Genomic DNA, 24,752 nt, shown 5'->3' on the forward strand with positions numbered 1-24,752 from the left:
AAATTGGGTTGGAAGTTGAAAGGGAAATATTTTCAGGAATTATCGAGGGAATTGCGTGTGGTGGCATTTGGTACTTTGACACTGTCATTGGCAACTTTGGAGAATACAAATAAGAAGCAAGAGGAGGTTATTTGGCCCCTCAAGCCTACATCATCATTTAATAACATTGTGGCTCTTCCTGTACTTCAATTTCTCATCATCCTCTGTTCTTATACTTTCTGAATCTACTGATCTCAGCCTTGACGAGAGTCAACCACAGATGAACCTCAGCCTTCTGAGGTGAAGGATTCTGAAGAGTTACACCCCATTGCACAAAATAAATGGTCCCAATCTGAGATGTAGTCATAATGACGACCAATTCTACCACACACACACACACACACACACACACACACACACACACACACACACACACACACACACACACACACACACACACACACACACACACACATCCCAATTCAACCTCAGACCAAATGGTTGAGCAAACACTGAAAATGCAAAATGCCCATAATTTTGCACAAATTGTTACGTGCATCAGAATTTCATGTCATCTGACTATTTACCCAATTATTATTAGTTCTTTAGCCCAACCCTTGTACCCTGTCTGCATCACACACTGTAGCTTTTTGGGCAAATACCACTCTTAGTATACTGATGCCTTTGGGTCTAAACCTGGTGATGTGCTGACCAACCTCTGGAATAGCTTTTCTGGCACCATCCACCTCATTGTCCCTCTGTAGCGCGAATAAAAGCTCTTATGACTGGAGGGAGAACACATTTTTATTAGCTTATAACAAATGGTAGGGTCTTACAAGGGTCTTCAGCAGGGCTCTGGATTTAGGCGGGAAACCTGGGTTATATATGGGTAGATGGGAGCGGAGCCTGGGGAAGGAGTCAGCCATCTGCACAACCCATCACCAGTGAATCTTGTTCACTGCATTCACCAGAGTTAAGGTCTGTGGATGAAGACAGAGAACACAGACTCAGTACAAAAAAAAATCAGATTATATACAATTATTTACAGATTTCACCGATCCAGGTAATCCTAGAGGAGCACATCAGCACCGATGGGCCTTGGGCTCCTTGGGTCTCCTGGTCCCCTTGTAGGGGAGGCACAGTGGGTGGTAGAGTCTCCAGTTCTATGACGGAGGGGAATGGCTCTTCCTCTTGACCTGAATCTCCTGAGGCCCTGATTGGAGGTGGTGAGAAAGGGTTCTGGAACTCGTGGGTTACCTGAGGCAATGGACTCTCTGTTCTGGTGGGGGCCAGGTTCCTGATAGAGACTGTGTCTTCCCTGCCATCTGGTACTGTCTAACTCTTTCCTCCAGGGCGTCGGTTTTGCTTCTCCTCATGTACTTTATTAGGAGGACTGGACCTGGTGTGATGAGCCAGGTTGGGAGTGTGGTTCCTGATGCCAAGCTCTGTTCAAAATTGAGGAAAAGCTCATGAGGAGTTGCATTGGTCGCTGTACAGAGTAGCGACCGAATGGAGTGGAGCACCATGGGGAGGACATCCTACCAGCATGAGTCTGGAAGGCCTCTTGAGGGCCAATTTGATGGCTTTCCAGACCGTGGTGTTTTCTTTTTCAACCTGCCTTTTCCCCAGGGGTTGCAGCTAGAAGTCCTGCTGCATAAGATCTCCCTTGCCAGCAGGTACTGACGTAGCTCCTTGCTCATAAGTGATGAGCCCAATCGCTATGGATATAGCCAGGATACCTGAACAGGGCGAAAATAGAATCTAGGGCCTTGATAACTGAAGAAATGGAGGTGTCTGGACATGGGATAGTGAATGGGAAGCGGGAGTTCTCATCAATGATGGAGAGAAAAAATGTATTCCTGTACTTGGAGAGGAGAGGTCCCTTAAAATCAACACTGAGCTGTTTGAAGTGCCGGGATGACTTTATCAGGTGCGCCTTCGTGGGGAGGTAGAAGTGCAGCTTGCCTGATATCATTTCCCTAATATCTTCCATTGAGTAGGGCATATTGCATGCTTTGACAAAGTGAGCCATGCAGAGCTCATTATGTAGAGACCACAGTTGGCCAGTGTGTGCTGAGGCACAGTTTCCTATGGATAAGGCATCTGAAGGTTCATTAAGGGCTCCTGGCCGATGTGATGTCATAATTGTAGGTGGAGAGTTCAATCCTTCACCTAGTAATTTTGTCGTTTTTTATTTTGCTCCTCTTGACATTATTGAACAAAAATGCGACAGAGCCTGGTCATTGAGGAGTGTAACTTTCCTACCAGCCAGATAGTATCTCCAGTGCCTGATGGCCTCCACAATGGCTTGAGCCTCTTTCTCCACAGAGGGATTCTGGAGCTTGTGGTCTTGCAGGGTCTGGGAGAAAAATGCAACTGGCCTGCCCACCTGGTTAAGGGTAGTGGTCAGAGCCATGTCTGAAGCATCATTTTCCTCTTGGAGAGGTACATTCTCGTCCATCGTGTGCATGGTGGCTTTCGCAATGTGGCTTCGGACATGGGTAAAAGCCATTTAGGCTTCAGCTGAGAGGGGAAAGAGTGGATTTTAAAAGGTGGTGAACTTTATTGGCGTATTGAGGGACCCACTGGGTGTAAAATGAGAAAAACCCCAGGCATCTCCTCAAGGCTTTCATGGTCCTTGGGATAGGGAGCTCTAATAGGGGGCACATTCCATCAGGGTCGGGGCCAATAATACCATTCTCCATCACATAACCCAGGATAGCTAGTCGTTTAGTCTTGAACACACAATTGTTGGAGTTATAAGTGAGGTTCTGTGCTTTTGCTGCGTGGAGAAAGCGTTGAAGTTTGGCATGATGATCCTCCAAGGTATGGCCACAGATGGTGATGTTATCGAGGTTAAGGTGGTAGCCTTCAACCCACACTTGTCCACCATCCTGTCCATCTGCCTCTGGAAGATAAAAACCCCATTGGTAATTCCAAAAGGGGCCCTCCGGAATTGATAGAGATGGTCGTTTGCCTCAAAAGCATATAGGGATGGTCCTCAGAACAGATTGGCAGCTGGTGATAGGCAGCCTTCAGGTCGATGGTTGAATAGACCCGATTCTGCGCAATATCATTCACCATGTCCGAAATTCAAGGAAAGAGGTATGTGTCCAGGAGTGTGAAATGATTAATTGTTTGGCTATAGTCAATCACTAGCCTGAACTTATTTTCCCCTTTTATTATCACCACTTGTGATCTCCATGGGCTAGTGCCAGGTTCATTGATCTTCTCATTGAGTGTTGAGTCTCTGACTTTATGAACTCTCAGTCAGCAGCACAGTACCGCCTGCAATCCGGAGACAGGTTTAGGAAGAGGGGCAGGGGGTTGATATTAAGTGTGGAGAAGCTGCATATGGGTTCTGATTTTTAATGGCCCTCTGTTCTAAGCTGATATGGGAGGGAGAGGACCAGAATACTCCAAGGTTACACCTTTCACAAGAAGCCAAGACCTAAGAGTACCGGAGCACATAAATCGTTAAGCACATACAAGAGAAGTTTACAAAATTCCTCCCCTTCAAAAGACTAATGTACAGAACAATGTTCTTGGATATGAATAGAGTGTGAATGAGACGCTAGGAATATATGGTAATTAGTAGGATACTGTTTAAGTTTGTATTCCCGAACAGTGTGAGAGTCTATGAAACTTTCTGTAGAGCCAGTGTCAATTAACCATTTAGTTGAGTGTCCGTTTACCTTGACAGTCACTATAGAGTGGCTGAGTTGATGTGGTCTGTCCTGGTCCAGAACCATTGATGCTGGGACCCTGGAGACTCCGTAGTCCTCCTTGCTCGAGCAGCAACGGGCAAGGTGGCGTCGACCTCATGGAATGCCAAGATGGCCGCCATTCTTCCTCCTCTAACAATCATGGTGGTAAATTCAAATTAGAAGAACGGCAAGATGGCTGCCGAGACTTTTCGCACCGTTTCCCAACTGCCGCCCTCCTTCAGCAAGTAGCACAGCAGGTAGGCTCTGGTGAATTCGGGGCTGAGGGTGATGGCTTGGGGCTGGAGTTGGGAGCTGTGCAGGCGTTCCTTTTGCACGGCAGGCCCTTCCCCAGTGTCCCCTCATGCCGCAGCTGGAGCAAACAGTCCTTAGCTGGGCATCGAGCACGAGGATGCTGGCTTATACCGAACCCTAGCGCAGGAATGCTGTCTAGCGAGGGCTGCCGATCCTGGGATTGGTTCGCTGGGGAGAGCATTGTCATTGGCTTCGAGGTCATCGGTCTCAAGGTGGGCTTGTTCAAGGGACCTGGCCAGTTCAATGTGGCTGGCCAAGACTTTCTTACCCGACTCAAGTCATTACTGCCTCATGTATCTCAAACGGACCCCCGCGACTAGGGTGACCTGGATCTGCTCTTCCTCACGAACATAGCTGGTAGCTGTTTCATACTGACACATCTTGGCAAGAGTCCACAGGTCAAGCAGATAGTCATCGATGCCAACTAGAGCAAATTGATGCCTTGCTCAGACCTCATTTTGCGACTTCAGGTACCGAGGCTTCAAAGCCTCAAAGCAGCATCATAGGTTGCACATTCCTGAATGACTGCATACCCTTTTGTTCCTGCCCTGGAAACAAAGGCTGACCTTTTGAGTTAATCAGTGTTGGACATGATCTTTGGTCACGTTCAGGTAGGCCTGGAAGCAGTCCAGCCAGTAAGCAAACTCCTCGGCAGCATCTAGGGACAGAGGGTCAATCAGGAGCATGCCCGGCTTGAGCAGTGCCTCCATTTTCTTGTTATTAAACTAATAACATTGTAGCACGAACAAAAGCTCTCACAACTAGAGGGAGAACACACACTTTTATTAGCTTATACAAAGGGTAGGATCTTACAAGGATGTTCAGTAGGACTCTGGGTTTAGGCGCGAAACCTTGGTTATATTTGAGTAGATGGGGGTGGAGCCTGAGGGAGGAGCTAGCCACCAGTACAACACACCACAAGTGAATCTCAGTTCACTGCACCCTACATCCAGCTCATTGCCCCACCACCCACCTCGTGGCCCCTCCACCCAACTCATCATCCCACAGTCCAGTACAATCCTGACAGTCATCTCTTTGTTATCCAGAATACTTTTCAATATTAATAAATTAAAATAATTTTACAATCATGAAATCACAATGATTTTAACAGTAGGTCAATTACAACCAGTTTTCAGTCTCTTCCCAGTCAATATTGATATTAGTTTTTTAGATTTTCTGATTTCATGTACAAGCATTATAAGAATATAGGTCAGGACTTCATATCTATGAAGTGGTTTGAATACCTGCAATCTTATGTATCAAAAAACAAGATGTGTTGGTAGAAGCTGACAGCTTCTTATCCATTAAGAAGATAGGAAGGACAGGTGGCAGACATACATTCTGGACCAATTTGAAAATAGCCTGCTGATGGAACCAGATCAAAGCTGGGTTAATCTGAAGAATTTTTGTTGCGTTCAATATCACCTCCCAGCCATTAGGAAAAGTGATGTAGTTGTGTTAGACCACCAACAGAAACTGTGGGGTGTACTACGAGCTATGTTCTCGAAAATATCACAGAAATTAAAAGAATGAAATAATTCTGAGTGAGATATCTTAGTTTTCATTGGCCTTTTTTGTAAATAGAAAAATCGGAATGGGAATAATGGAATATTTAGCTCCTTCTGCCTGCCACTCAATCAGATCAGGTCAATTTATATCTCTACTACATTTACCCATGTTTGATTTATATCTCATTGACCTTTTCCTTAAATTTAATGCATCCACTGCCTTTTGTGGGAGAGTGCTGCAGATTTCCATTATACCCCATGAAAAAGCTATTCTTTTTCACTCCAAAACAGCCAATATCTAATCTTAAAATTCTGTTCCCTGTTTTGCATTTCCTCATCAGAGGGGATCATTTCTCTTTTGTCAACCCCAACAATATCCTGTATTAATTTTGGGAATTTAATTACAACATTTCCAAACCATGCAATAGAAGGAAATACGATTGAGGCCAACACAACCTGCCCTCATGGTTTAACTGTTTGATTGCTGTGATCAGTCTTCTGTATCAGCCTGACCCAAGGTCGATTTATTCTTCTGATATAATGCTGTTGACTTTAAGTATTAATTATATTCCTACCTCAATAGATACTCTCTGGGCTATTGTGTGTGTTCCAGCATTTTCTGCATTCATATCTTACACAGAGCGTAAAAGACCAAAGAAACTGGGATGGATTTAAAAGGCTAAAATCAATTTCCTTAATCTTTGATATTACTTGGTGGCATCAATTATGTTTGTAATCCACATACCTGTGAAGTTCTGAATTAACCTGAAATTTTCCTGCTCAATTTTTTTTCAAATTTTATTAGCATATGTAAAAATTACATATATAGCCAAAATGTCTATATATCAAAATCAATACATGCTATTTTATTATTTCCCCCCCCCCCCACCCTACCCACCCCTTCCCATACAGAAAAATCTCCAAAGAAAGAGAAAAGAAGATAGGACAAGAAGAAAATAGACTATTGTTAAAACAATACTGGATATTACGTTATAGATAAATTATGACCTAATTATTCTAACATTTACAACTATCAGAATGTGTATTAAATATAAAGTGTACAATGCATGCATGCTCTGACTGAATTATACCCCTTTTGCTGTATAAAGGTTTGACAATTGTGGGAGGGATTATGTAAATTCTAGTGAAGTGAGCATCCTGTTTTAAGCATGAGAAATATTTCAATTCCAAATATCTCGTATTTAGTGTCAAAGTGGTTTCTTCTCCTGATCTTCCCCTTTAAAAGTTATTATACATAGTTCTTCTGACTGTGTGGCGAGGTGGTGGGAACAGATTCAACAGTCCTGAGGCTGAGATTGTTTTTCCTAAAGTGTAGAGCTCACATTAGCATAAAAAAAATCAATAAGAAATTGCAAACAAAGCTCATTATAAAACTACATCAAATGGAGTTTTCATATTGGACACAATCTGCAAATCAAGCTATAAGTGACTGCAATAGATTTGAACATAATTTGTGCATAACAGTTTTCCAATCACTTGACTTTTTTCCAGAGATATGGCACTAATTTTTGGGGAGAAGTTGCCACAATTTCTGACACATTTTTACATAGACCTTTAACTGGACTGTATTACAATGGACAATCTGCCAAGAAGTGAAACACAAATGTCTACAGATGCTGAGATTGTAGTAAAACATACACAGAAATGCTGGAGGAACTCAGCTGGCCGGCCAACTATATCTTGAAGAAGGGCTCAGACCTGAAACATCAATAATATACTGCATCTTTACCTCCTATGGCTGCTGCAAGACTGGCTGAATTCTTCCAGCATTTCTGTGTGTGTTTTACAACAATCTGCCATGAGCCCACACAAGGGTCCTCCCATCTCCAACTCACTGACTGGCACTGTGTTAGTTGAAACCATCGAGAATGATTTGACAGATTTGCCTTTCATTTTCTCTTGATAGTTTTTGTGAACCACCTATGCTTGTTTTATTATTCTCTCACACTGTTAATGTTTCTTAAAACTCCTCCATATTTGATTTTCATATTGCTTGTTCATCATTTGTGATTTTTGTTGCAGTTTTATGGATGCAAATTATAACGCAATTGCCAAAAACTATTTGCACAAAATAAATGGATTATCAATCACATTGCAGGCATCATTCTGTGTTTGATATCTGACAGGTGATGGAAAAACCATTCTGTGATGTGACTTTGGCCGGACTCTTGAGCTACTTCTTGGGACAAGTCAGAGCCCATATTCTTTTAAAGGAGTGGGTAGGGAGAATGAAAAATAGTGGGAAGAAAAGTAAAACGTTAACAGTGATACTTCTGTGACTATATTTGTAAAAATATGTTTAATACAATGAAGTTAGTGTTTTATTTTGTTATCATGCCTGGAAGCATCCAGGGCAACAAATATATTTGTTCTGTTTGCCATTATGTAATTTGCAGCATGAGAGGTGAGCTGCAGGGTAGCTGGCTCGAAAAGAGGTATCTTTGGCCCCTTTTGTTTCACAGTATTTATATGGAGGAGGCAAGTACTCAGGATGCCAATGTGGTCACGTGTCAAATTGCTGATCAGGCTTCAAGAATCATCAGAATATGTCAGCTGAAGTGTGATAACCAAAACCTGACACCACTGTATGATGGAGGAAGCCAATAACTCAACACCATATAAAACCTACCCTGACAATGCTCCTGTAAAGGTTACATTGTTGTGAAAAGCTGTGGGTTATAGGGACAATGAAAAAATTATTTTTGGGAAAAAACAGAAATACTTCTTTGTGATTTTCTTTGGTCTTTGAAAAAGTAAAGAATTCCTTTCCCACTCTAAATAAAGTGTTCCCAAATGTAAGATAATTGCATAAGTTGAGAAAAGTAAAATACAATAATCCCATGGTCCTAAGTGCTGTCAGTTTTGGAGCCACACATTGAAGGATTGCATTGATAGGTCACTTTCTCCAAATATATGTTATACATTGTAATTTTACTCCCAGTAAGGCTGACTCTAATTTTTAGACTATTCCCCGAGTTTTAGACTCCCAAACAAGTGGAAAAAATTCCTCTCTGTTCATCCAATTTGTTCTAATGAACAGCCCAGGAGGGAAGTTCAAAACTTGATAGCAGAGATAGACTGCTTGTTAATGAGTTGGACAGGTTCTTGCTTTGACCTACACCTGCAGGAGCACCAAGATCAACTTAAATAAAACCATTGATAGACCTGTTTGAGCTGTATTCAGTTATGTGAGAACTTTGGGCTTTTTGGATTGAAGGAATTGGTGATGGGATGTTACAAGGGCACTGGTGGGATTTTTAAGTGGTAGAGAACAGTGGGGGAGGGGGAAGATGGGAGGAATCTAAGAGTGCAAACACCAATATTGATAGAAGAAATTTAAAAAAAAATGACGAGCAGCATTGGTGGGAATGCCAAGAGAGCAGTATTGGTGAGAGCTTGGAGAGAACTGAGAGCAGAATTAACGGTGAGTTCCAGGAATGCAGAAAGCACCAGTGGTGGGAATTTCAAAATTTCAGCATGGGCGCAGATGCAGAGTTCTTAGAGGTTTGAGATTGTCAAAGAAGCTGTGAGAGTACTTTAAGCAACATTCATCTATTTCTGCTTGCAAAGTGATGTCTATGTCACATACAGATTCTGCAATAGTTCACCTAGCAAATTGACAACTTTCTGAAAATGCTGCAAGCATATAAATCCTAGGACTACAAGCATAGATTATGTAATCACACCCTGTATTTAACCCAGATATAAATCTGCATGTCACAATCATATATTTATAAAACACCTGATGACCAATTTTTCATGCTGACCAAACTTGTCTTACTTGCTTGCATTGAGCATTTTCCCTCTAAATCTTTCTGACCTATGAACCTGTCCAAATATCTTTCAAACATTGTACAGTACTTGTAACCACTTTAATCATTTCCTCTGGCAGCCTGTCCATATACCCTCTGCCCTCTGTGTGAAAATCCTGCCCATCAGTTCCTTTTAAACCTTTCCCCTCTTAATTTAAACTTGTAGCCTCTAGATTTAGACTCCCTTGCCCTGAGAAAAAGGATATGACTGTCTACTTTATCTTCTCCTTGTGAATCTTTTCTATATTCTTTCTAGTCAACAGAAATTGGATTAAGTTGAAAGTTGGAGAACCTGCTAAATGAAGGACCAACACCTTATATTTTGTCCCTCACACTGACTCCTTCCCTTCCTTCTCCTATTAAAGAACTACTCTCCCTGCGATCACCTAGGCATTTTTATCTTCTACCCTCCCACATGTATCCACCTATTAGGTCTTACCTGTTAACCTGTGCTCCTCCCCTGCCTCCTCCTCCCTCTCTCCTCTCCTCCTTTTCCCCCTCCAGACTTTTTTATTCAGGGGGAAGCTTGTTTTTTCTTACACCTTGATGCAGAGCAAGACTCAAAACATTAGTTAACTTTTACTTCCTATGGAGGCTGTGTGACCTGCTGAGTTTCTCCAGCACATTTGCTTTATGAGCAAAGGACACAGATTTAAGGAGACTGCCAAAGAACTAGAGGCAATTTGAAGAAAATCCTTTCCATGCAATGAGTGGTTAAATTTAGAATGCTTTGCCAGATAAGATGTCAATAGAGAGGACTTATGAGGAAAAACTGATGGGAACAATATGATTGATCTTTGAAAGAGCTGGTGTGATCAATGGTCGAAATAAATCATTCTATGTTTACCATTCTATGATGGAAAAGTTGCATGAGCAATTTTCAAGAGGACAAAATGGAAAGAAGCATTGCAGATGCAATTCAACATTGGAAATGATGAATTGCTTGATTTTGCTAGGAAGAATGAGGAGGGATTTTTCCGTAACACAGTTTTAGAGCTACAAGGATACAGAGACAAGGTGGGCAACATCATACAATGCAATGGTGGAATAAACAAGATGAACTGTTACTGTTGCAGTAAGGTTTTTAACCAGAGGGCAGATTGTAGGCAATTGGCAGCTGAAGCAAACATAACATTAGATCATTTTATTTTTGTTACATATGTGGGCCATTCGAAAGTTAATATATATCTGGCAATTCTGCATTGAACTGCTGATTAATAGCAGCCCATAGCTCTGTTCCTTCCTGAATTCTGACCTTGCTCATTTCAAGACAGGGGTCAGGAGTGAGCTGAAGATGAGATCCTGGCACATCTGCAGGGCTGATCACTGAGCTGAGGGCCAGACATGGCTGGCATTTACTGAAGAGCACCTTTACTTGATAGGTGTCACTGATTGAACATGGAAATCCAGGTGTTTAGATGATTTAATCTTAATGTTTAAAAGAGGTTCTTTCATTTTACGTAAATCTAATCTTTAAAAAAATGTTTAACCCTTTTGACACAATTTTTAATTTCCCTGAATATCCAAGACATTTAGAAGCAATTCAAAGTCTTTGAAAATAGCAACTTGTCAAAGGCCACCTGAGCAATCAGGTAACAAGTGTGCGCAACATTTGGACCTGCAAACTTAAGGAAGTAGGTACAGTTATGAGAATGGTAGCAGAAGCATGTTAAGTAATAGGGTATAAAAGTGATTTGCTCAACGTAAATATATTTGCATGTCTGGATTCTTCACAAAAGAACTGGTCTGAGCTGACTGATTCTGCAGTTTGAGGAAATTCTGACATTCAAATAAAGTATCTAAATAAATAAAGTTCTAATCATAAAAAAATTCTAAACTCGAAGTTTATTCATTAGGCAGCTGCTTTTGGTCAAATTACCCATCCAGCACAACAATTAAATCACATTTAAGGAAAATTGATTTCAGTTGTTCAACAATAAGCCAATTTTTCATGGAGTGTGCAAAAATGCCAAGAATTTGGAAAAACCCTCTTCTGAAACTGCTGAAATTATTTTTAAAAAATCATCTTTGCCTTAGTTTTCATAGATAAATGTGATTTGCCAAATTCAACCTTACACTGGCCACATTCCAATGTCAACCTCCTAAACCTCAGCTGTAGAAAATAGAAGTTGCTGAACAGCAACTCAATTTCAAGGCCAAGCTTTTAATTTAAATTGGCTCAATCAGTATGGGGATATGATCACCAGCAACAATTGAAAAAGAAAGAGATGTTGGAAGCTCGCTCCAGATTGAGGAAGACACTGGAGAACACTTTGAATGCATTCAATTACTGCCATCAGTTCATTGCTCCTGGATCAGCAATGGGGGGGGGGTGTCAGAGATGCATGACCAAAGGCAGATTTAAATAGGTTAAAGCTTGCCAATAATATGTATCATCTTTTTAAAGAAAGAGAGATAGAAATATTCAATAAAGATTGTTGCACTCTCAACAGTAGTCAAGGTAATGAATGCTGCTGAACCTCTAGCAGCCATCTGTGGATATAACCTTGTTGAGACAATGCTCATGCTAACAAAAGCTTGCCATTACCTCTTCTGCAGTCCGGCAAACTTCTTATGGATTTTTCAATGTCAGGTTCTCTCAGGTACAAGTTGTGATATTATCATGTGATGGCTTTGCAGTTGTAGAAGCAATCGCAAAGTAATGGGCATGATTGTGGACGATGCCATAACTTATAGGCAGGAGGGATACTTTTTCATACATTTTTCATTTTCTTTTGAGAGGTTAGGGAAGCAGGAATGCAAGGTTTTGGGAATTCTGAATGCCTGACCTGTTCACTGGTGCTTATTACGTATGGATCCATGATATTTTCCTCACCTTTGTTTGAATATCCACGATGTGATTTTATCAGAGGTGCTGCTCCCTTCCAAATTTTGTATTATCCATTTAAGTCAAGGCGTCAGAATAAAGTGTGTCATTGGAACTAATGGATGTAGTTACCCATTAATGCTTCTATTATATATGCCCTTTTCAAAACCAAGGTTTGCAAAGATGCGAAGAGGGTCCGCTTGTTTTATGAAGAAAGCAGCTCCTACTTCCTGTAACTTTTGTGTTAATATCAGTTGCATGAAAATGGTGGCATGGACCAGGTCTTTTGTGGCTTTTCTCAGCCTCAGTTGCTGCAAGTGAAATATAGATGCTGGGCCATACTCACCTTTTAGTTGGATGCAGTTGGATATCAGACTGCAGTGAGTTGTGCAGTGCAGGGGAGAATGCTGAACCAGAGCTGATTCGTGTGGATGCTGTGGATTCGCGAAGGACTCGATCACTGAAGAAAATGGAGCTCCAGATGTGGCCTAGCAGAAGGATCCAGCCACTTGTGTAATAGCGGTCCGGCGGTTTTTCAGACTTCTTTGGGTCATCACTGGGGTTCCTGGTGTCAAAGGATGAGGATCGAAGGTGGAGCAGCAGAGCCGGTAAGGCATCTGGATGCAACCGGTAGCTGTGGAGCTGTGCCTGCTTCATCTTGTATTCGTATGTGTGAGTTCTTAGACAACACATGGGTGAAGGAAAAAGTTCTTTACTTTAAAGTTGATATAAGCAGCACATGAGGCATGCCATGATTACAGGTAACATATGGTATGTCAGCCCCCTGCTGGCAGCCAAGTCTATTCAAACAGTATGGCATTGAAAGTTCCAAGCAAACAGTTCTGGAATTGAAGGAATTAGACGCTTTATCCTGGGCCTTGTGATGATTATAGAGGTCTGAAGGTTGCATTATTCTGCGCTTCGTGGCAGCTGATGCAGGAGTTCGGGAAGGTCCATGAATTATGACTGCTTGGTGTATACTCTCCCTAATGCCAGTGGACTTTATAACATCTGGTCAATGGGAAATCATTGAACTTGACTTGGGATGGCAGCGCGTGTAATCCGCAGCGGCCTTGGAGATAAGGGGATGTGTTCTTCTCTACCAGAATGGCGGACATTTTAACATCTTGTTGCAACCTGACTTACTGTACCATGTCGTACTGTATTGTTAGGCAGCTTTTGCACCTGTACAGAGATTTTTTTGAGTGTTTCATTGGTAGTTTTACTAGACAATGACAATAAGGTAAATTTAATCTAATGTCCAATATACCTGTTAGTTAATTTCACTGCATAGTGAAAAAGTTTTATGTACACTGCAAGAATTGTAGTTTATCTGCATAATTATAGGTATCCCTATTTTAAAGTTTTCTATCTCAGATTATTCAATAGCTAGATATTAAAAAATGGAATGAGCAAATAAGACATTACACAAAGAAACAATTTCAATCAGAAATAGGTTCCTATGTTATTCACATGCTAAGAATAATTTCTAAGTAATTATTTTCAAAGCCAATTTTTCTGAGAAAAATACTGTTTATTTTCTCTATCTCCAAAGGTAGATTGCCCTGAAACCCTGGAGGCCTTTGATCCTGAAATAAGTACAGAATCAATCTTCTGGGAACTTCTGCCTCTGATTGTGTCAGGGACGGCAATATCAGGGAGAAGATTTCTTCATTAGCATGAACATTGCACAGGAGCTGGAAAGCTGTCTCGGAGGCATCCTATACAACAAGCACAAAAGAATTAAGTATGGCATTCTGGAAGGGCATATTTGAGAAGTGTAATAGACAAAAGAGAGTTCAAAATCTGCAGGCCAGGATTCTCTGGTGGGTTTTATTCTGCACGACTAGAAGATCAATTTTAAATGCTTATGGGCCTTGCTTCTTGTCTATCAGGAACTCCAAGGAAGAGAAGGTTAAGAATGAGGCATTTGCCATTTAAGAAAACAGAAGGGATTGATTATGGCTATTTATTTCCTTATTTTGCCTGCAAGAGTGGAATCAAAGTAGATGGCTGAGCCTTAAAAAAGAATAAATTCAAAAACAACTTGCAGGACAATGTTGATTTTCAACCACTTTTTTGCAATACCCCACCCTCCCCCAACTACCACCTGAAGGCTGGAAGGAATTGGAGATGTGGTTGAAATCCCAAAAATGAAAATTTTGGCTTCAGGCAGTTGCTTCCGGCTAGTGTATTATTAAGAATTTTAGTGAGGCTTCCACTGTAATCAGTTGGGATTTACCAAGGATTTAAAAGTCACAGCCTGGTAATGCCTTCCATAGCAAAACATAATTGTCAGGCCCATGTCATAATATCTCTGGTGACCATCAGTAGCTCTACAGCTGGATAAACAATTGGCCAGAAGAGGGCCCAGTAAGTTTAAAAGTTCTCCGACTTTGAACTTGTAGTACAAGTGCTGTGCTCTCAATGCACTCATGAACATCCATAATCTTTTAAGTTAATAAAAATTTTAACATTTAATTTAGAGATTGTGGTGAAACACAGTACTTCGCGCATGTCAGGGAATGTCCTCACTGGGCTGGGCAGGCTGGCCTGCCTCCTGTACCTGTAGCCCTTCCCCATAAGATCCCCTAATAAAGGCTGGGAGCTCTAGTCTCCTCCATCACACCTGTCTTGGACATGAGCCAGCAGCATGCCGAGGCGTGTCTGGATCTTCTGATTAATAAACCCTTTGACTGCTTATTTCATGTCTGTGTGTGGTCACTGATCACGTTACAATTTATTAATCAGAATTTTAAAGTGACATGGACAAGGCAATCCAACTGAAGAAGCTGGAGATCGATCCAAAGGAACCAGAGGCCTCCATAACGATTGATATGTGGCTTCACTGTTTGAAGCCCTACCTACCATTGGTGGAGATCTCTAAGACTTTTGAGGGCATCAAGGACAAGATTGCCAAGGCGGGGATGCAGGTCATTGATGAATCCGTCCCATTCCAAGTGGAAAGTGACGCCTCTGACTTTGCTCTGGACATCACACTGAACCAAGCAGGCAGGCCAGTGGCATTTTTTTCCTGCACCCTCCAAGGCCCTGTACGTAGGCAGTCAGCCATCGAGAAGGAGGCATAGGCTATATGGGAGGCCATGCACCATTGGAGGCACTACTTGGGTGCCAGACCATTCACCCTGCTGATAGACCAGAGATCTGTCGCTTTTGTGTTTAACGATAAACAGCGGGTAAAATAAAAAATTACAAGATCATGAGGTGGAGAATTGAGCTGTTCACCTACAATTATGAGATCTTGTACCAGCCGGGCAAGCTCAATGAGCCACCCAATGTCCTGCCTAGGGGAACCTGCGACCAGGTGCAAGTTGATCGCCTCCAGGGATTGTACCATTCTCCCTCTCCACCTGACCATTTCCATGGGGGTTGTAGCTGGTGGTTCTGCTTGTAGCTATGCCCTTGGAAAGGAAGCATTGCCGCAACTCCTCACACATGAAGGCAGATCCCCGGTCGCTATGTACGTAACTGGGGTACACAAGGCTCTACCATTTTGTGAGGGCCTGTAACCTCCCCTACCCAATGAAGGAAGTCAGGGAGCTAACTCACAATTGCCCGGTCTATGTGGAATGCAAGCCGTAATTTTACAGACGAGCTCATCAAGGCCACTCGCCCCCTCGAATGTCTCTGTATGGACTTAATGGGGCCCCTCCTGTCCACAAATTGGAATATCTACTTCCTGAGCATCGTGGATGAGTACTCACGTTTCCTATTCACCATCCTCTGCCCTGACATAAACACATCCATGAATACTTTACACAGTATTCACTCTGTTCAGGTACCCCAGTTACGTACATAGCGACCGGGGATCTGCCTTCATGTGTGAGGAGTTGCGGCAATGCTTCCTTTCCAAGGGCATAGCTACAAGCAGAACCACCAGCTACAACCCCCATGGAAATGGTCAGGTGGAGAGGGAGAATGGTACAATCTGGAAGGCAATCCTTTTGGCCCTCAAGTTGAAAGGGATGCCTGTATCCCAAAGGCAAGAAGTCCTTCCAGAAGTGCTGCTTGCCACCAGGTCCCTACTTTGCACTGCAACTATTGCAACGCCCTATGAAAAATTCTTCTTCTTCCCTAGGTCAGCTTCGGGAACCACACTGCCAGTTTGGCTGATGACCCCAAGGCTGGTGCTTCTCCAGAAACATGTTAGAATGCACAAGGCAGACCCAGTGGATGAGGAAGTTCATGTGAACCTACACTATGTGCTGGTAAGGTACCTGGACAGACGGGGTGATATAGCGCCCATCCTGGACCCTGTTGTGAGTAGGGGCCTTGGCACTGAACTCCCGGGTAGTGACCAGTCAGCCCAGGGATCATCCTGACAAATGAAGTAGTGATCCCACTTCCAACAAGGCCCCTCTAATGTTCCCACCCCCACACTTGAATGTTCTCCCCCACTGTTACAGATTCCCCATCCCCTATGTACCCGGTATACACAGACACTGTTGAGCCCTCAAACACCCAAGACACCGTTCCACTGGAACCAACGATACAGCCAGCAGTACATCAGAGATCTCAGTACTGAATAAAACCACTGGAGTGGCTGAACCTTTGATGGACATTGCCTCGCATCACCCCGCTGGACTTCATTCAAAAATGGAGGGGTGAATGTAGTGGAACAAAATACTGCGGGCATGTCCTCACTGGGCTGGGAAGGCTGGCCCGCCTTCTGTATCTGTAGCCCCTCCCCATAAGATCCCCTAATAAAGGCTGAGACCTCTAGTCTCCTCCCTCATACCTCCCTTGGACGCAAGCCAGCATCATGTAGAGACATGTCTGGGTCTTCTGATTAATAAAGCCTTTGACTTTTGCTTCCTGTCTGCGAGTGGTCATTGATCACGCTACAGAGATACATCATGGTCCATGATCCCATGCCTCCCAAATGCACCTGCTAACCCCATACGTCTTTCGAATGTGGGAGTAAACAGGAGGAAATCCACATGGGAGAACTACAAACTCCTTACAGACAGTGGCAGATCTGAACCTGGGTCACCAATACATGAATGTACCACCCAATATTTGTGGAATCTCCAGCTCTGGCTGATCAGGCTCCATAGAAAATCGTGCTGGAAATACTCAGTAGGTACAAGGCCCATCTATGAAGTTGGAAATGAATTTATCTTTCAAGTTGATGATTTTTCCCATTTTCTGCTGAAATTTTAAATCCCTTTCTCTCCCCTTAGTTGGTATCTTTACTATTGAGTATTTCCGACATTATCTATTTTTTAATTTGAGATTTCCAATAACAGTGTTTTGTTTTTGTAAAATGGTATTCCTTAACTTAGTTGTGAAGAGGGATCCACTTCTGTTAACAAGATCCAGGATGCAGACACCTGTTGCCCATTCCCAATCCACCCACTAACCATGTAATAAAATGAACTGGATATCTGCAAGATACTCACCACTTTTTCTAAAAGTCCAGCCAAGTTTAAAGAAATTGAGGCCAAATAGGTCAGCCTTGATCAGATGAATGGCAGAGCAGGTTTGAGAGGCCAGAGGCATCCTTCTCAGAGAATCAATGAACATCACAGTAATGAACAGGCCCTTCAGCTCAACTTGTCTATGTAGTCCAAGTTGATATTCTGGGCAAGTCCCATTTCTTGCATTTGGTTCACATCCTTCCAAGCCCTTCTGATCCATATATCTGTCAAATGGCTTTTCAGCATTGTAATTGTACCTGGATCTACAACTTCTTCACGTAGTTCAATGCAGACACAACCTACCGCTGAGTGAACAAGCAGCCCCTCAGATTCGTCTTAAATCTCTCCCTTCTCACCTTAAATCTATGCCTTCTAGCTCAAGAATCATCTACTCTGGGGATAAAGACAGTGGGCATTCACTTTACCCATGTTCCACATGGTTTTATGAAACTCTATAAGGCTTTCCCTCATGCTCTTGGTCAGCCATTCTCAACAGGGACCATATGGACCTTCCCTGGGGGACACAGCATATTTTTAATGTTTTTTTTTAATGAAGTAAATTGGAGAGAAGTATGGAAGAAATAAACTAAAGTTAACTATTTCATGGGAAGGAGCCCATAAACTTTGAGCAGAGCCTTCAGGGGCCCATTGCCAAATAAAGGTTGAGAATGGTTACTCCAGAGAATAAATACTCAGGCTTTCCTTCTTTATATTTTTATTGAATTTTACATACATAAACAAATAAACATAACATTTGTAGAATGCACAACATAAATGTCAAGTTTAAAGAATCAACAAATTGATCTAACTTATACAGTACATCCATGAGATAAAAGCACATCTTTCAATTTTATCCTAAACAGTATTTTTTTTCTCCTTCACCTCTTAAGTCTATCTCCAAGCTGGAGTTCTATAATTAAAAGTATACTTTGTTCTTGGAGTAAAATAATAAGGTGCTAGAAGTTGGGTTTTATATTATAACTAGAGATTCTGAAAATAATTCAGGAAAGATCCCCACAACTTTTGGAACCTTGTGTCTGAATTGCTAACTGAGTAGCAAATCTTTTCTCGATTTCAACAAGACATAATATTCATCAACCACTGAGCATGGGTGGGCGGGGCAGCATCTTTCCATCTTTGTAATTCCGCATGTCTGGTCAAAAGAGGCAAAAAACAGAATTCGACATTTGATTGGAATCAAGGAAACGTCATCCTTCCCAGTGGGACCATAAAGGGGAACTGATGGGTTGGGTTCCAGACTTAAATTAAGAATTTGGGATAAAGTTTGGGAAACATCCATCCAGTTTTTTATTTCTAGCTGGGACACGTCCAGAACATATGACTAAGGGAAGCCTCACCACTCCTACATTTGTCACAATTTGAGTTTGGACATATGAGCCCGATGCACAACTTCAAATTGCAACAGATGGATTTAGAGGGATATGGAGTGAATCAACTTAAAAAATGAATCCCAAACTGCATCTGACAATGAAAAACTTCCTGTTCCCAGGCAGTTTTGATTTTGTCAAGAGGAGCACATCTTAAACCTGCCAAATTATCATCGACTCAAGCCTTTCCAACTTCTCATTTTATCTCGAGCCCTCAGTCCTGGCAACATCCTGATGAATCTTCTCTGTTCCCCTTTCAACTTATTGATATTCTTCCACAAGAAGGGCAACCAGAAGTGCACGCAGTTCTCCAAGTGTCATCTCACCAACCCCTTGTACAGCTGAATCTTGAGGTCCCAAATTTTGTATTCAATACCCACCCAATGAAAGCAAGTGTACCAAATGCCTTTTTCTCTACCTGTCCACTTTCATGAAACTATTCGCCTAAACCCCAAGATTTAGACACTCTCCTGGTCACAGTTTTAGCCACAAAAATTCTCACTTCCAATGTTCTCTACACTCAAAATCCTGTAGATTCCATCCGCCATCCAAAGAGTAGAATTTTGTTGAGTTTTATCCTCGTCACCAATTCTGTTGTGTATTTACCTTAAAGAATAGTCTCACACGATAGGAACTGTGATCACTCTTTAGTCTGTTCAAGATGGCGTCGAACTGAACACGCTTATAAAATGTAACTTATCACAGGACTTCACATGGACATGTGTGCTCCCATAACAAAATCAAGTGTGCTCGCCTTTACTTCCAGTGCACCCCCTGCTCCCAGCCTTCAATAATCCTGCTTCTCCATGTTCCAAATAAATATATTGTGACAGAATATCGATAGGTTTTTGGGAGATAAATTGGGGCGGGGTTGTTAGTGCAGGTCACATAAAAACACTTTAAAACAGATCTTACTTAAAATACTGGCGCTCTGCTAATGCTCAAGGCCTCAGAGCCTTTGCAAATGCTTTGGAGGGTACCCAAGAGACTTCACTAATTGATTGTTGTTTACAAAAAGGCAACAGATGAAAGAGCGTTGGAGCCGCAGATTGACTGCAGTGGAATTTGCTATTTTAAGAGGGTCATGTGGTTTTGCAAGCAGATAGAGTCAAAGAGGCTTTCTCTCTGAGAGAGAGAGATCGATCAGTTCTACAGTTTTATAGTCAGCAGCAGCAACTGGAACTGGAACAGGACAAGCTGGCAAGCTTGCGAAAAACCCCATTTGGAAGACAGGTTCTGAGTTTTTATTTCATCTTGGTCAAAGCCTTTGTGGTTCATGCATGAGGAGAGGTCTGGCTATCTAATGTTTCACTTGGAAAAAGGGAAACAAAAAGGAACTCAGTGGTGACCTGAAAGAAAGAGGTTATCATCTGGAGGATCCTGAAGGGGCAAGTTTTGTCAGCAAGACACTGAAGTGGCTGATGGAAGTACATCAGTTGTGGATGTCCTGGAACAACAAATCTCTCTTTGAAAACTGACAAGAACCTTCCTGAGCGGTAACCATTTACCTTTCAAGCACCAAAGCCTGGTGATTTTTTATCAATGTTCAATTCTGTGCACAGTCCAAGAATTGCCTGTAACCAGTGAACTTGGAGAAGTGAGATTGGACTGTGAACCAAAGAACTTCTCTGAACCTCCACACACATATTACATACACGTGTCCTTAGAATTAGAAGGGTGGTTAAGTGAGGTTAGTTAAGTCAAAAGTGATAAGTTAAAGTGTGATTCTGTTTTCATGTTTAAATATAGTTAAAAACAACTTTTGTTTCAGTAACCATTGGTCTTGGTGAATATCTATTGCTGCTGGGTTTTGGGGTCCTCTGGGCTGGTAACAATATTCAATCCAATTGTAAATAAACCAAACGATCTCTGATCATTTATCACGGAGGTTCTATGCACCCCTGACAGTACATCATATTTTTAAAGTACAGTACAAATGCTGGAAATTTGAAATAAAACAGAAAATGGTGCAAACACTCATCAGATCAGGTAGGACCTGTGGAAAGAACAACAAGATTTAACGTTTCCGATCAAACACTCTTTGTCCGAGTAAAAATTGAAAATCAAGTGCCTGAACTCTCAGACCATTTGATGTCACTCAGTTTCTCTGTTGGGATGAGAACGGGCCAATTCAGATGGATGCCTTTCTGCACGTTGACTGCGTGATCTGCTGGACACTTCCTACAACTTTGACCCGCATTTCACATCTCGTACATGCAGTGCAATATTCCACCAACCTTTTCTTTTTGTTGTCTGCTCCTGCGGGCGAGGTACCTGAATTCCAGCGCCTGACCTCCCCAAGCCGATTGAATTCAATCACTGTCACTCCTGAGGTACCACCACCTGTCTAATGACCATTCTCTCCGCCCCAGCTTTTACCCACAATTCTCCAAATGCACCAGCTTCAAATGTTGGCCAGGTGCCGGACGGAGATGGACTCGCGCCGATGTGGTTTACATTCGCCTCTCTTGGGCGCAGGGCGGCGGCTGCTGCGCTCCCTCCTCCTCCTCGTCGTCCGGCCGCCGTGAGTCCCCACGAGCAGCGTCATTCAACTCAGCGAGAAGAAAGTTTGCAGCTGAAGTGAATGAACGCTCTGGGAATGAAGTCAGAGAAGCACAGAACGACCAGAATGAAAACTTTTCCTTCGCTGCTGTTTGCGGCGTCTGCATTGCTGTGCTGGCATTGCAGCCATGGTCAACAGAGGGGTAAGGGAAATTCCTCAAACTTGTGCGGTGCATTTCCCGAAAGTCACGGACAACTTAAACCGAAGTTTTGAAAGTCTCTGGAAAAGAGCTCAGAAGCTAATGAAATGCCCATAGAAGCTGGTTGGGGGGGATTTGGGGTTGGGGCGGACTTGGGGTTGGGGCGGACTTGGGGTTGGGGCGGACTTGGGGTTGGGGCGGACTTGGGGTTGGGGCGGACTTGGGGTTGGGGCGGACTTGGGGCTGGGGCGGACTTGGGGCTGGGGCGGACTTGGGGCTGGGGCGGACTTGGGGCTGGGGCGGACTTGGGGCTGGGGCGGACTTGGGGCTGGGGCGGACTTGGGGCTGGGGCGGACTTGGGGCTGGGGCGGACTTGGGGCTGGGGCGGACTTGGGGCTGGGGCGGACTTGGGGCTGGGGCGGACTTGGGGCTGGGGCGGACTTGGGGCTGGGGCGGACTTGGGGCTGGGGCGGACTTGGGGCTGGGGCGGACTTGGGGCTGGGGCGGACTTGGGGCTGGGGCGGACTTGGGGCTGGGGCGGACTTGGGGCTGGGGCGGACTTGGGGCTGGGGCGGACTTGGGGCTGGGGCGGACTTGGGGCTGGGGCGGACTTGGGGCTGGGGCGGACTTGGGGCTGGGGCGGACTTGGGGCTGGGGCGGACTTGGGGCTGGGGCGGACTTGGGGCTGGGGCGGACTTGGGGCTGGGGCGGACTTGGGGCTGGGGCGGACTTGGGGCTGGGGCGGACTTGGGGCTGGGGCGGACTTGGGGCTGGGGCGGACTTGGGGCTGGGGCGGACTTGGGGCTGGGGCGGACTTGGGGCTGGGGCGGACTTGGGGCTGGGGCGGGTGGGGGGTTGAGGGGGGCTTCAGCAATGATGGATTATGCTCTATATTCGACACTGCTGATTTTTGTACTTGAATTTAAGTTGAACGTTGAGAAATGATAATAGACATTGAGATGTGACTATTCTAAAGACTTTTTTTGGTTGCATGCTTATTCACCCAATGTGAGATTGTCGAAGAAATTTAATGAAGTTTGGGAACATTCATAAAATTGAATTTGAGTATTCAAGTTTGAAGCCTGTGGATTGCATAATAAGTTAATAGCATTATAATATTTTATTAGTCCTCTATATTTGGTTTGATGATCAATTTGTATGCTGTTGCATTCATTATTATCTTTCCCTGTATAAAATACTAATTGCCGTCCTCTAGTCTCTTCTCAGTCTACGTTAAATGTAATTATCTTCATGAACATAGTGACTTTTTGAAAGCAAATTATTTACTTTTGATCTCCTGTACATGAGGATGTTTCCTCACAGGTGCAGAATTGTATTAGTCCAGGTTAATGGTAATGGAAATTTGGCCCCTCAGTTCATTTGTGAAATGCGACACTGCTGTGTCTGTATCTTTAGGTCCAAGAACTTCATTGCAGTTTTAAAAAAAGCAATGAGGGAGTGCAGGGGTGTCTTCAAATACGAAGTGCCGGTTGTGGGTGAAGGATGAGTGAAAGTGGAAAAATTGAAACCTGTTTATAAAAATACTCTGTAGTGTGGTTGAACCAACCAATCTTCATATTTTCCAACTTGTCAAAAGTTAATCAATTAAACTAAAAACTCCTTGGTTCAATTTGAGAAAATCTAAACTGATTTTAAATTCAATAAAACCACTTTGATGATGTGTTCATTGTTATGAACACAAGTTCAATGTACATTTGCCTGAAATACTTTGTTGCAGGTACTTGGATATATTACTGTACAGAGATAATAAATATGAGAGATGGCATTATTCACAATTGCAATAGTGCAAGTTTCAATAATACAGGCAAGCTCTCTGTTTTTCCAGAATAGTTTATGATCAGGGTAGTAAGAGGAGGTTTAAGAGCCTGAAAGCTACTTGGGGAGGGGTGGAGGGGAATGTTCTTGAATCTAGAAGTACGTCTTCAGGTTTCTGTAACTTCTTTCTGTAGGTAGCTGTGAGAAGAGGTTGTTTCCAGGGAGATGGGTGCCTTCTTGAGGAAGTGCCTCACATAGATGTCTGAAATGGGTATAAAGTTAGAGCCTGTGATGACCTGGCTATATTTGTGACCTAAGAACTCAAATTCCCAAACAAGACTGTGATCCAACCAGTCAGCATACTTTCCACAGTCCACTAATAGAAGTTTAATAGAGTACTTGATGACCTGCCAAATCTAAGATTGATAATAGAGGCATTGGTCTGTCTTCTTCATGGTCTCCTCAATGTGCTGGCTACAAGAAAGGTCTTCAGAAATATAGACCATCAAGACATCAAAGCACTAACTCTCTCCATCCCATCAATGTGAACAGGTATGTGGTCTCAACTTCTCTTACTCTTCCTAAAATCCACCATTAGATCCTTGGCCTTGTTCATGTTGAGAACAAGGTTGTTGTTCTGACAGTATCCACCTAGATGCATCATTTTCAGTTATTTGGCCAACAACACAGATGTTGTCAGTGAATTTATAGATGGCATTGCAGCCAAACTTGGCTACGCAGTTGTGAGTGTACCGGAAATAGAGTAAATTGAAATTTCATGTCCGTAGCCTATATTTTCACATTGGCATGATATCGTGGGCATAGAAATCTTGGGTATGTGCTCAGATGTGCCTGTTCAAGATGTGTAATACCTATCATAGGGTCAGCAAGCTGTATGGCACTGAAACAGGCAGGCCCTTCAGTGCAACTCATTAATGCTCACTAAGCTACTTGTCTAAGCTGCTTATCTCAGCTAGTTCAATTTTCCCCCCACTTGGCCCTTATCCCTATAACCTTTTCCAATCCACTCATCTGCCCAAATGTCTTTTAACGTTGTTATTGTAGCCGCTTTTACTACTCCCCAGTATCTGGATCTGAATGTCAACCACTCTGCAGGCCCAAGTTATCCTGGAGTCCATCAGTGACAGAAATGGAGAACACGTGATGTTGTTAGCATTGTGGATCATGCAGAAAGTTCTCATAGGTTACAATGGGATATTGAAAGAATATGGAGTTTGACTGAAGTGTTAGATGGAGTTCAATTCGGATAAGTGTGAAA

General features: G+C 43.0%; 1 protein-coding gene and 1 long non-coding RNA gene across 3 annotated transcripts in view; one reads left to right on the plus strand and one right to left on the minus strand.

The window, feature by feature from the left end:
* Window positions 1-811: 811 nt before the first annotated feature.
* Window positions 812-21,683, minus strand: LOC138736862 (uncharacterized). Its single transcript, XR_011340632.1, has 3 exons — window positions 21,233-21,683; window positions 3,675-3,836; window positions 812-959 (listed from the first exon to the last, which is right to left on the minus strand). It is a non-coding gene; the product is annotated as an uncharacterized lncRNA (long non-coding RNA).
* The window catches only part of lama2 (laminin, alpha 2), a 361,112-nt gene continuing 357,862 nt past the window's right edge, over window positions 21,503-24,752 (plus strand). For both annotated transcript variants that reach the window (XM_069886986.1, XM_069886987.1), the window contains exon 1: window positions 21,503-21,700. In XM_069886986.1, coding sequence (XP_069743087.1) covers window positions 21,580-21,700 — 121 coding nt within the window. In that variant the 5' untranslated portion in view covers window positions 21,503-21,579. The remainder of the gene's footprint in view (window positions 21,701-24,752) is intronic.

This window comes from Narcine bancroftii, chromosome 6, assembly GCF_036971445.1.
Source record: "Narcine bancroftii isolate sNarBan1 chromosome 6, sNarBan1.hap1, whole genome shotgun sequence".
Taxonomy (NCBI): Eukaryota; Metazoa; Chordata; class Chondrichthyes; order Torpediniformes; family Narcinidae; genus Narcine; species Narcine bancroftii.